The sequence below is a fragment of the Aotus nancymaae genome, unplaced genomic scaffold (genome assembly GCF_030222135.1).
Source record: "Aotus nancymaae isolate 86718 unplaced genomic scaffold, 86718_ANA_hifiasm-v0.15.2.pri h1tg000075l, whole genome shotgun sequence".
NCBI classification, from domain to species: Eukaryota; Metazoa; Chordata; class Mammalia; order Primates; family Aotidae; genus Aotus; species Aotus nancymaae.
In genome coordinates, this window is record NW_026988490.1 from 4,956,980 (window position 1) to 4,968,619 (window position 11,640).

An 11,640-nucleotide genomic window follows, 5' to 3' on the forward strand; every position below is an offset into this window, starting at 1 on the left:
GGAAACTGAGGTGGGCAGATCACCTGAGGTTGGAAGTGCAAGACCAGCCTGAACATGGAGAAACCCTGTCTCTACTAAAAATACAAAATTGAGCCAGGTGTGATGGTGCATGGCAGGAGGCTGAGGCAGGAGAAAAAAAAAAGGAAAACAAAGGAATCATGGGTGTGCCTTGGGACATGCCAGGCGTGATTGAGAGTGAGGCAGAGTTGCTGTGGAGTAGTCACTGCAGCTGTTCCTGTTGGTCAGCTGCTGCTCTCTCTGCTACATTCTGACTTAACCTTTCTGTATTTGCAGTGCAATGAGGAGTTAATAAAGGAGAGGGATGGCCTGAGTCTGGCACTGTACAGGAACACGTAGGTTTGGGGAAGGTGGAATGGGAGGTCTGGGGGCCCTTAGCGTGGGTGGAGTGCTGGGAGGTGGGGTGTACAGGTGAGCATGGTGAGGGGGTCACAGAGGTTTGCACGTGTGCCCAGCAAAGCTCTAGTGCTGGCTGTGCCACTGACTCACGGGCTAGACTCAGGCAACTCATGTCTTCTCTCTGGCCTGCCGCCTGTGACTTTTGATTTCTGGGGTCCCTTCCAATGCCACGGTTCTGTGGTGGGTGTGGGGTGAGGGTAGAGGGTTGATCAGCAAAGCAGTCCTTTCTGTTCATCGTTCATGCCTTTCTCTACTGCCTCTGGCCATAGTATCATCAATGAGGAGCTGGAAAGGAAGAACACCAAACTAGAAGAAAAACTTAGACTCCTGCAGTCCGAAAAGTCCAGCATCCAGCTCAGTGTCCAGGAGCTACAAAAAAAGCTGGATAGGACCAACCTCCTGCTGCCGCAGGTGAGAGGCTGCAGCCCTGGGGGTTGGGGGAGCCCCATCCACCTGGGGCCATGGTCTAGGGATGATGGCGGGTATGGGGAGGCTCCAGCCCAGAGCTGGAAAATCTGGGTCCTGGTGCTGGTCCCTCCATAGAATCCTCTAGAGTGTGCTATAAATCTACAAATTGTGGCCCTGCCTGGCAATCAGAATCTTAGGTTAGTACTTAAAAAAAATTTTTTTTAAAGCATCATGGATGAAAACCATTGTTTTGTAGATGACATTTCTATGGCTAGCTCATGAGCCTATTTCTTTTTGAGGTTCAAACCAACACTTTGATTATTCCAGGTGCAGCTACAGGAGGAGATTGAGAACCTGAAGCAGGAGCTACAGAAAACCAAAAGAGAGCTCCAAGAAGCGCTGGATGAAAATAATCGCTGGGAACACCTCTACCAGCAGCAGGAAGAGACAATGAGGGAACACAAGATGATGATGGTGGAGTGGGAGGAGAAAATACTGCAGGAGGAACTAAAGATGCGGGAGCAGGAAGAGACAATGAGGGAACACAAGAAGATGGTGGATTGGGAGGAGAAAATACTGCAGGAGGAACTAAACATGCGGCAGCAGGAAGAGACAATGAGGGAACACCAGCGGATGATACAAAGGCGAAAGGAGAAGATTCAGGAGGAGGAACAGAAGATTCAGGAGGAGGAAAAGAAAAGGCTGTGGGATGCGAAGGAACAACTGAGGGAGCAGGAGAAGAAAATACAGCAGGAGAAAGAGTGGCTGAGGGAGTGGGAAGAGAAGATGGAGAAGCAGGAGGCGATGATGCAGGAAAATAAGCTGAGGGAGCAGGAGATGTGGGAGAAGGAAGGGAGGCAGGAGCAAGTGGAGAAGAGGGGAGAACAGGACATGATGTGGGGGAAGGAGAACATGTGGGAGGAGTACAGGATGTGGAAATAGAAGACAATGCAGGAGTAGAATTATAAAATACTGGCTGGGTGCAGTGCTAAAATACAGTTAATACCAAATTTACCATTTTAATAAAAGTTATTTTAAAGTTTCTACCTGAGGGCTCTCATATCTATGTATATTTCTATTGTCTTTCTTATCTCTTGTCTTTCTCTTTTAGTCTTGCCTGATGGCATGCCTAGTAAACTTTCATCTGCCTCCAGAGTGTATTGACTTTGACTCTATGGCACACAATCTGAGTAAGGGCAAATCACTTTCATCTAATTTGGGACACTAAGCTGGTTCAAAGCAGATTTTAGGTTTTGTGACAGCTGATCTAATTTTTATCCATTTGGGCTCTTACGGGTGTCCCTTCCAGGGTCACCACCGAGGTCCCAACTCCTTACTGGGACCCAAATTCTCATGAAGTCATTTGAGCCCTGTGAGACTGCCAGACATTCAGCTCGGCTTTCCAGCCTCTTAACTATCCCTTCATAGTCGGTTTCTTAGCCTCTTGGCCCTATGCCGTTTACCAGTCACCAAATGTGGGGAAAAGACCTACAGACTGTCGGGGCCACCTCCAAGCCCAGGTCACTGAAGTCCTCGCTGAGGTCTCTAGTTACCTTCCAGCAATTGTTTTTCGTGGGGGTGGGGGCACAGTTTTTCTAACTGTCCAGTTTCTCTAGCTGTTCTTGTGAAGAGAAGTTGAAAATCTCCTCCTGTCTTTATTTATTTATTTATTTATTATTTTTAACAGAGTCTCACTCTGTTGCCCAGGCTCTAGTGCAGTGGTGTGATCTGGGCTCAATGTAACCTCAGACTGCTGGGTTCAAGCAGTTCTCCTGCCTCAGCCTCTCCAGTAGCTGGGATCACAGGTGTGTTGGCACTGCCTGGCTAGTTTTTGTATTTTTAGTTCCACCGTGTTGGCTAGGGTGATCTCGAGCTTCTGATTCAGGTGACCTACCTGCCCTGGCCTCCTAAAGTGCTGAGATGATAGGTGTGCACCACCATCTCTTTTAATAAATGTTTTTGGCTGGGTGCGGTGTCTGATGCCTGTAATCCCAGCACTTTGGGAGGCTGAGGAAGGCAGATCAAGAGATTGAGACCATCCTGGCCAACATGGTGAAACCCTGTCTCTAAAAAAATACAAAAATTACCAGGGTGTGGTGGCATGCGCCTGTAGTCCCAGCTACCTGGGAGGCTTATGCAGGAGAATCATTTCAACCAGAGAGGCAGAGGTTGCAGTCAGCCGAGATCGCGCCACTGCACTCCAACCTGGTGACATAGTGACACTTCGTCTCAAAAAAAAAATTAAAAAATCTTTTTAATTTTTGGTATAGCTTCTATTCAGTGGAACGCCTAGATCTGAAGTGTACGTTTTGATGAGTTTTCACAAATACATTACTCATGTAACCCACCTCCTTTCAAGACACAGAACATCTTTTTTTTTTTTTTTTTTTTTTTTTTTGGGACGGAGTTTCGCTCTTGATACCCAGGCTGGAGTGCAATGGCGCGATCTCGGCTCAGCGCAACCTCCGCCTCCTGGGTTCAGGCAATTCTCCTGCCTCAGCCTCCTGAGTAGCTGGGATTACAGGCACGCGCCACCGTGCCCAGCTAATTTTTTGTATTAGTAGAGACGGGGTTTCACCATGTTGACCAGGATGGTCTCGATCTCTTGACCTCGTGATCCACCCGCCTCGGCCTCCCAAAGTGCTGGGATTACAGGCTTGAGCCACCGCGCCCGGCCAGAACATCTTTTTTTTTTTTTTTTTTAAGAACATTTCTATCATCCAGAAAGTTCTGTGCATTAATCCTGTCCTGCACTCCCGCAGCAGCTGCTGCTGCACGTGCTGAGGACATTGGTTCAGGACGCTGGCCTCCCCAACAGAGCTGTTTTCACAAGCCTGCTTGCCTTCCCCAGCACTAAATCCCTGCCTGCTCTCTCAAACCTGCCATCTTTAAACTGGTTCTACCTATAACCCTCCCTCATCAATTCAACAGATAAACAATCCTTCCTGGCCCAGCAGCCCACAGCCTAATACTTACTGTATACCCAAGTTTTCAGAAATCGGACTCGCAGGGGTGGGGCCTGGCAGCTGCCTCCCCTCCTCCTGATGGCTTCCACCAGCCTACAGGGTCCACAGACCAGATCTGGCCAGGCAGCCTGAGCCTGGAAGTGCAGCAGAGCCTCCTGCTTCTTCACCCTCACTGGGGTGGCAGCTACATGGCAGCAACTGGGCTCCCCCATGAAGCCAGAAGCCCTTGGCTGGACACTGACACTCAGACCCCAGCCTGGGTGAGCCTGGCTGAAAGCCCCTCCCTTCCTGTCTGGCTGTGGAGGGAGGGAGCAGAGCATACACAGGTCTGCTGCCCTCCCCAAACTTCAGCCTCCTCCTCGGAGAGGGAGCCACTCTATTAATCTGGACAGTGCCTTCTTGAGGGCTGTAGTTTGACAGGCTGGGTGTGTGTGGGCCCACTGTGCTACAGAGAGGCTGGTATGTCAGAAGGCAGCCACCTGGCCAGAGCAGGGTCAGCCTACTCGGTGACCTCCTTCTCCCTTCCAGACACAGCGTCCTGCACTCTCCCCACATGAATGCTCCCCTCAGAGCTGCTTCCAGGGGTGGGGTTCTAACCCTGTGGGTGGGGACATTGTGTTAGTTTACAACGGGCCATGGTTCTGTCTGACATCTCCAACTCAGAGTCAGTAGAGACGAGAGATTCCCCGCACCTCCTCCCTCCTCAGCACCCCTACATCTGCACACATCCACACATGGAGACCCTGACATTTCTCCCTGGGAGTGCTGCCATCTGTGTCTCCATGCCTACAGCAGCCACACCCACTGTCCAGATCCTCCCCTGCCTGGTTTAGTACACAAGGCAGCGCTCCGGAGCACCGGGGCCGCAACCTCCAGCCGCCCCGAACGCATTCGGGTGTCTGCAGTGCCGCGGGAGACCCCAGGCTGCGACCGCCTGCGAGTCAGGCAGCCTGAGCCCCCGAGCTTACCTGGCCAGGGTGCGGAGCTGCTGCAGCACGCTGCCGTCCCGTGGAGTCGCCGCCTGCTCCGAAAGCAGTCCACGTAACTGGACAACTACAGGTTCCTTTACACAAGTCCAATAATCACATCTTCTTTATATACTCACAGTGAGGCTTTTTTATTTTTTAGAAGGCAGCCTTTCAAACGTGTTTATTAGAATGCACGCTGACTCTGCTATAATTTAAAGAAAACACAGCTATGCTGACATCCACTGCCCTCATTACCATGTGTTTCTTCCCCAAAGTTTTGTCAAACTTTCAAAAAATCCTTTTCCAAATAGTTATTCACAGCTAACTGCCCATCAGACCAAGGTCCCCAGGCTTTTAGAGACACTTCCATTGTGAAATGGACGGCAGCCCCCACCCCAGCCACCAGGCCACCCACCACTGGCCACGGCAGTGTGTGAGCAGCAGCGCCCCCACGTCTTTGCCACTGTCCTGCTGGTCTGAGTATACCCCTGAGGATCGACAGGCTCTCCCACAGACACTGCCCCACCATGAGCAGATCCAGGGCAGCAGGGTAGAAATGGACTCTCTTCTAGGGTGGGAGTAGGGGAGTCTTCTGTGAAACATCAGTGGCCAATCAGCCCTCAGAAAGACTTCACTCCTGAGTCTGAGGGGTGAGCATAAGAGTGGCCGGAGCATTCACACAACATGCTTCATAACTGGACCAGTGAAGTGCTCAGCCACCATTAGAACTGCAAGGCGCCCACCCCTCCCACCCCCTCGCTTCAGCATCTGCGAGGCCTCTACCAGGAGGTTCCTTGCTCTCAGGCCCCTCTGCTCCCTTCTCTGGGACAGCCAGGGTCCTACCTGTTCGTGAGGCCACTTCGGCCTCTCCTCTGGGGTCCTGGTGTTGGGCTTGAAGCCTCTCTGGGGATCTCCGTGGTGCTTGGCCTTGGAAGGGAGGTTCACAGTGACTTGGCCCTTGTCTCGTGCCTGCTGGGGCCTTGCTGGCAAGGCAGGCCTCTGCAGAATCCCCAGGCCCTGGCTCAGGCCCATGCTCAGGGCCGGCCTCATTGGCGCTGGTGATGCTCATCGTGCTCAGGCTCATCTTGATTGCGGCCACGATCTGGTCGATGTCCTCCTCCTGGTCCTCCAGGTCCCCATCCCCACACCTCAGGCAATAGGGGGAGGTGCCAGTGTTCCCGTTGGCCTCTGCCAGGTAGTAGTCCTGGGGACAGTGAGGGCCATCTTCTTCCTGGTCATGGGCCTCTAGGACGGAGGGCTCAAACTCCCGGATGGGCAGGTAGCGATCCAGGTAGTCCTGGCTGCCTTCAGCCCTGTGGCCCTGGGGGTGTGGGCCTGCCGAGTCCGTCCATTCCTCCACTGATGGCCTCCTGGCACTCGTCGCCATCCACTGCATGCACGCTGTGTGGGCCAGGTACTCCTCTCCGTTGCAGTCCATGCCCTCCAGGTAGCCGTCATCCTCGGGGCAGTAGCGGACGTAGTAGGTGATGCCCTCTCCTCCTCCTCAGAAAGGCCCTCGTCATAGTCCTCCCTCCCTGGAGGTGTTGTTCATGTAGTTGGAGCTGGAGTCCCCATCGGGGCTGTGGTTGTCGCACTCCTGTTCTTTGGGCATGGAGCTCTCTGGCCACAGGGCGGCCAGTTCCAGGCCCTCAGGTACATGGCCTCCAATGGCAGCTCCACGTCCTCGCTCTTGGGCTCCTGGCACTGTGGGACAGGGCCTGGCCTTGCCCTGTGGTCCAACATGCTGCTCCCCACACTCTCACACTTCTGGTGGGCCATGGTGGGCACTCACACAGTCGTCATCTCCCGGAGGGAACCACAGCAGAAAGGAACACTGGGAAGAATAGTCAGAACCACACAAAGCCTGGCCATGTGCCAGGCCATTCTACCACCACGACACCTCCCACCACGTTTTCCCACAGCAAGATGAAAAATGACAGCTAAAGGTTTTCACTGCAGCAATCTTTTTTTTTTTTTTTTTTTTTTTTTGAGACAGAGTCTCTGTCACCCAGGCCGGAGTGCAGTGGCGTGATCTCGGCTCACTGCAACCTCCACCTCCCAGGTTAAGTCAATTCCGCTGCCTCAGCCTCCCAGGTAGCTGGGACTACAAGCTCGCATCATCACGCCTGGCTAATTTTTGCATTTTTAGTAGATACGGGGTTTCACCATATTGGTCAGGCTGGTCTTGAACTCCTGACCTCATAATTCACCTGCCTCAGCTTCCCAAAGTGGTGGTATTACAGAAGTGAGCCCCCGCACCCAGCGGGTAATCTTTTAAAAAACTGGAAACAACCAAAGTACCCATAAATAAGGAGATGGTTAAATAAATGAAAGAGTTCTTGTGCTCCAAGAGTCGATGGCGTCTTTAAAGAGGCAGGGCAACAGGCACTACAGTCAGGGATCTTAATGTCCTGTTTTGGAGGGAAAATGGCAAGTGAGCTACACAGTCAGTGCACGTGTGTAGATCCCAGTTCCAGCTCCGTTAAGATGGCTAGAGAATACACACACACTCCCCAGCCCATACACGGACGCGAAGGCACACAGAAAGGGGGAGCTCCCCAAAGGCTTGTCAGTCGTGTCCTCTGGGGAGGGGAGGGGAGGGGAGAAAGGTGGGAGCAGAGGGGCCATGCACATTTTACTTTATTGAAGATGTATGTACTGGTTGACTTTTTTACCAAAACGCATTGATTATTCACCAACATTACAATGAAACCCACCTGCGCACCTTTGAAGGTCTCTCTTCTAGCTGGGGAGATGTCAGACCTGAGACAAAATGTCCCGTGGGGAGGGAAGGAAGCAGAACTTCCTGCACCAGCCGCTGCTCTGGGCCTCAGGAGTGGTGGCAAACAGGCCAGTCTCCGCCAGGAAAACGGCCACTGGGGCAGAGGGGCCAGCCTCCCATGTGATCAGGACATGAGCACACCACAGGGCACAGCCAGAGATACCGGAAACACAGGAGGTGGTGCTGAATCCAGGAAGGGCGGGACCAGGGGATGTGCAAGCCAGCACAGCCGGTGGCGTGCAGACGAGCAGGATTAACTTGGGGAAAACTAAACCATTCAGTTTCACTCAAGCAGTCTGGATGCAAAATGAGTAGTTTGCATGCAAATGTGTGTGGTGGTGTGTGGTGTGTGTGTGACATACAGTGCATGTGGTGTGGCAGGTAGGGAGCGTGTGGGGTGCGTACGTGTGCATGCTGGTGAGGCATTCTGGAGAGTGTGGTGTGTGGAGTGTTCTGTGTATGGTGTGTGGTATGTGGTGTGTGTGATGTGAATGTGATATGTGTGTGTGGTGTGTGTGAAGTGTGATATAGTGTGGAAGGGTTGAGTGTGTATGTTTTCTATGCATGGCATAGTTTTGTGGTGTGTGGTATGTATGAGGTGTAACGTGTGTGGTTGTATGAGGGGTGTGTGGTATGTATGGGGTATGTGGTGCCTATAAGATGTGTATGGTATATGTATGTATAATATTGTATGGTGCGTGTGGTATCTTTGTAGTGTGAATAAGTTGTCTGTGTGGAATGTGCTGTGTTGTATGGGTGATGTAATATGTATGTGGAGTGTGGTGTGGTGTGTACGTGGTATTTATGAAGTGTGTGTGGTGTATATGAAATGCATGGCCGGGCGCAGTGGCTAACACCTGTAATCCCAGCACTTTGGGAGGACGAGGCAGGTGGATCACGAGGTCAACAGATCAAGACCATCTTGGTCAATATGGTGAAACCTCGTCTCTACTAAAAATACAAAAAATTAGCTGGGCATGGTGGTGCGTGCCTGTAATCCCAGCTACTCAGGAGGCTGAGGCAGGAGAATTGCCTGAACCCAGGAGGCGGAGGTTGCGGTGAGCCGAGATCGCGCCATTGCACTCCAGCCTGGGTAATAGAGCGTAACTCCGTCTCAAAAAAAAAAAAAGGAAAAGAAATGCGTACGGTGTGTGCATGTGAGGTATTATGTGGTGAGTGTGGTATGTGTATGTAAGGTGGGTGTGGTGGGTATCGGGTATATGCGTGGCGTCTGGTAACTGTGAAGAGTGCGTGGTGCGTATGACGTATGTATGTGGTGTTTGCAAGGTGGACATGTGTGTGGTGTATATGGCGTGTGTGGGGATTTTACGTGTGGTGTGTGACAGTGTATGAAGTACGTGTGTACTATGTGTGTGGTGTATATGGGTTGAATGTGTGGGGTGTGGGAGGTGAGCATGGTGTATCTGTAGTGTCTGGTGTGTATGGGGTATGTGCCTGAGGTGGGTATGCTATGTGTGCCGTGTGTGTAGTGTATATGGGTTAAGGGTGCGGTGTGTGAGGTGGGTATATGTGTGTACTGTATATGGGTTAAGTGTGTGGTGTGTGTGAGGTGCGTATGTTATGTGTGTGGTGTATCTAAAGTGGGTATGATGTGTGTGGTGTGTGTGTAGTGTATATGGGTTAAGGGTGTGGTGTGTGAGGTGGGTATGGTTTACAGGTGGCATGTGGTGTGTGTGAGGTGGGTAAAATATGTGTGGGGTGTGTGTGGTGCATATGGGTTAAGTGTGTGTGGTGTGTGAGGTGGGTATGATATGTGTACGGTGTGTACGAGCTGGGCATGGTATATATGCGGTGAGTGGCGCATATGAGTTAAGTGTGTGGTGTGAGGTGGGCATACTATTTATGTGGTGTGTGAGGTGAGTATGTGCAGTGCGTATGGGGTATGTGTGTGAGGTGGGTTTGATATGTGCATGGGGTATGTATGTGAGGAGGAAATGATATGTGTGGTGTATATGGGTTGAATGTGTGGGGTGTGTGAGGTGGGCATGGTGTGTATCTGGTGTGTGAGAGATACTTATGATGGGTGTGCAGTGTGTGGGAGGTTGGTATGATATGTATGTGGTGTGTGTGTAGTGTATATAGGTTAAGGGTGTGGTGTGTGTGAGGTGGGTATGATATTTCTATGGTGTATATGGGGTGTTTGTGAGGTGTGTGAGGTGGGTAGGATGTGTGTGGTGTGTGTGTAGTGTATAAGAGTTAAGTGTGTTGTGTGCATGAGGTGGGTATGATGTGTGTGGTGTATATGGGTTAAGTGTGTCTCATGTCTGAGGTGGGTATGGTGTGTGTGGCGTGTGAGGTGGGTATGATATGTGTGTGGTGTGTGTGGTGTATATGGGTATGCGTGGTGTGTGTGAGGTGGGTATGATACGTGTGGTGTACATGGGTATGTGTGGTGCGTGAGGTGGGTATGATATGTGTGTGGTGTGTGTGTAGTGTATATGGGTGTGTGTGAGGTGGGTGTGTATAATGCATATAGGTTAAGTGTGTGGTGTGTGTCAGGTGGGCATGGTATACATGTGGTGTGTGGTGTGTGAGAGGTGGGTATATTATGTGTGTGGTGTGTGTGAGGGGGATATGATATGTGCGTAGTGTGTGTGTGGTGTATATGGGTGAAATGTGTGGGATGTGTGAGGTGGGCATGGTGTATACGTGGTGTTAGTGTGTGAGGTGGGTATGTCTGTTGTGTGTAGTGTGTATGGGGTAGGTGCGTGGTGTGTGTAAGCTGGGTATGATACGTGCCTGGGGTGTGAGATGGGTATGGTATGTGTGTATTGTGTGTGAGGTGGGTATAGTATGTCTGTGGTGTATGTCTGGTGTATATGGGCTAAATTTGTGGGGTGTGTGAGGTGGGCATGGTGTGTATGCAGTGTGTGATGTGTCAGGTGGGTGTGATATGTGTGTTGTGTGGTGTATATGGGTTAAGTGTGTGGGGTGTGTGAGGTGGGTATGATATGTGTGCATTGTGTGTCGTGTGTATGCGGTATCTGTGTGCTGTGTGTGAGGTTGGTATAAGTGTGGTGTGTGTGGGGTATGTGTGTGAGGTGGGTATGGTATGTGTGTGGTGTGTGTGTGCTGTATATAGGTTAAGTGCGTGGGCGTGGTTATATGTGGTGTTTATTGTGTGAGGTGTGTATGTGTGTTGTGTGTGGTGTGTATGGGGTATATGTGTGATGTGTGTGACATGGGCATGGGATCTGTGTAGTGTGTGTGAGGTGTGTATGACATGCGTGTGTATAAGATATGTGTGTGGTGTGTCAGGTGGGCTTAGTATGTGTGTGGTGTATGCTGTATATGGGTTAAGTGTGTGGGGTGTGTGAGGTGGGTATGGTATATATGTAGTAGTATGAGGTGTGTGAGGTGGGTATGGTATGTCTGTTGTGTGTGGTGTGTATGTGCTGCGTGTGGTGTGTGTCAGGTGGGCATGGTATATATTTAGTAGTATGTGGTGTGTGTGAGGTGGGTAAGATGTGTGTTGTGTGTCGTCTGTACATGGTGTGTGTGAGGTGGGCATGGTATACACGTAGGAGATTGTGGTGTGTGAGGTGGGCATGGTATTATGTAGCAGTATGTGGTGTTTGTGAGGTGGGTATGATTTGTGTTGTGAGTGGTGTGTATCTGCTGTGTGTGGTGTGTGTGAATTCGGCATGGTATATATGTAGTAGTATGTGGTGTGTGTAAGGTGGGCAAGATGTGTGTTGTGTGACGTGTGTACGTGGTGTGTGTGAGGTGGGCATGGTATATATGTAGTAGTATGTGGTGTGTGTGAGGCGGGTATGATGTGTGTTATGTGTATGTGTTGTGTGTGGTGTGTGTGAGGTGGGCATGGTATACACGTAGTAGAATGTGGTGTGTGAGGTGGGCATGGTATTATGTAGCAGTATGTGGTGTTGGTGAGGTAGGTATGATTTGTGTTGTGAGTGGTGTGTATCTGCTGTGTGTGGTGTGTGTGAATTGGGCATGGTATATATGTAGTAGTATGTGATGTGTGAGGTGGGTATGATATGTGTGTTGTGTGGGGTGTGTATGGGGTGAGCGTGGTGTGTGAAGTGGGGATGGCATATATGTAGCAGTATGTGGC

At 51.0% G+C, this 11,640-nt stretch overlaps 1 protein-coding gene and 1 pseudogene across 1 annotated transcript in view; one reads left to right on the forward strand and one right to left on the reverse strand.

Moving 5' to 3' along the window:
* Positions 1-1,871, forward strand: part of LOC105709527 (golgin subfamily A member 6-like protein 26) — a 2,834-nt gene extending 963 nt beyond the window's left edge. Inside the window, exons 2-4 of the mRNA XM_021669237.2 lie at positions 295-353; positions 687-828; positions 1,153-1,871. Of these exons, the coding sequence (XP_021524912.2) occupies positions 295-353; positions 687-828; positions 1,153-1,767 (816 nt within the window). The 3' untranslated portion in view covers positions 1,768-1,871. The remainder of the gene's footprint in view (positions 1-294; positions 354-686; positions 829-1,152) is intronic.
* Positions 1-8,658, reverse strand: part of LOC135271099 (amyloid-beta A4 precursor protein-binding family A member 2-like) — an 11,701-nt pseudogene extending 3,043 nt beyond the window's left edge.
* Between the last annotated feature and the right edge of the window lie 2,982 nt (positions 8,659-11,640).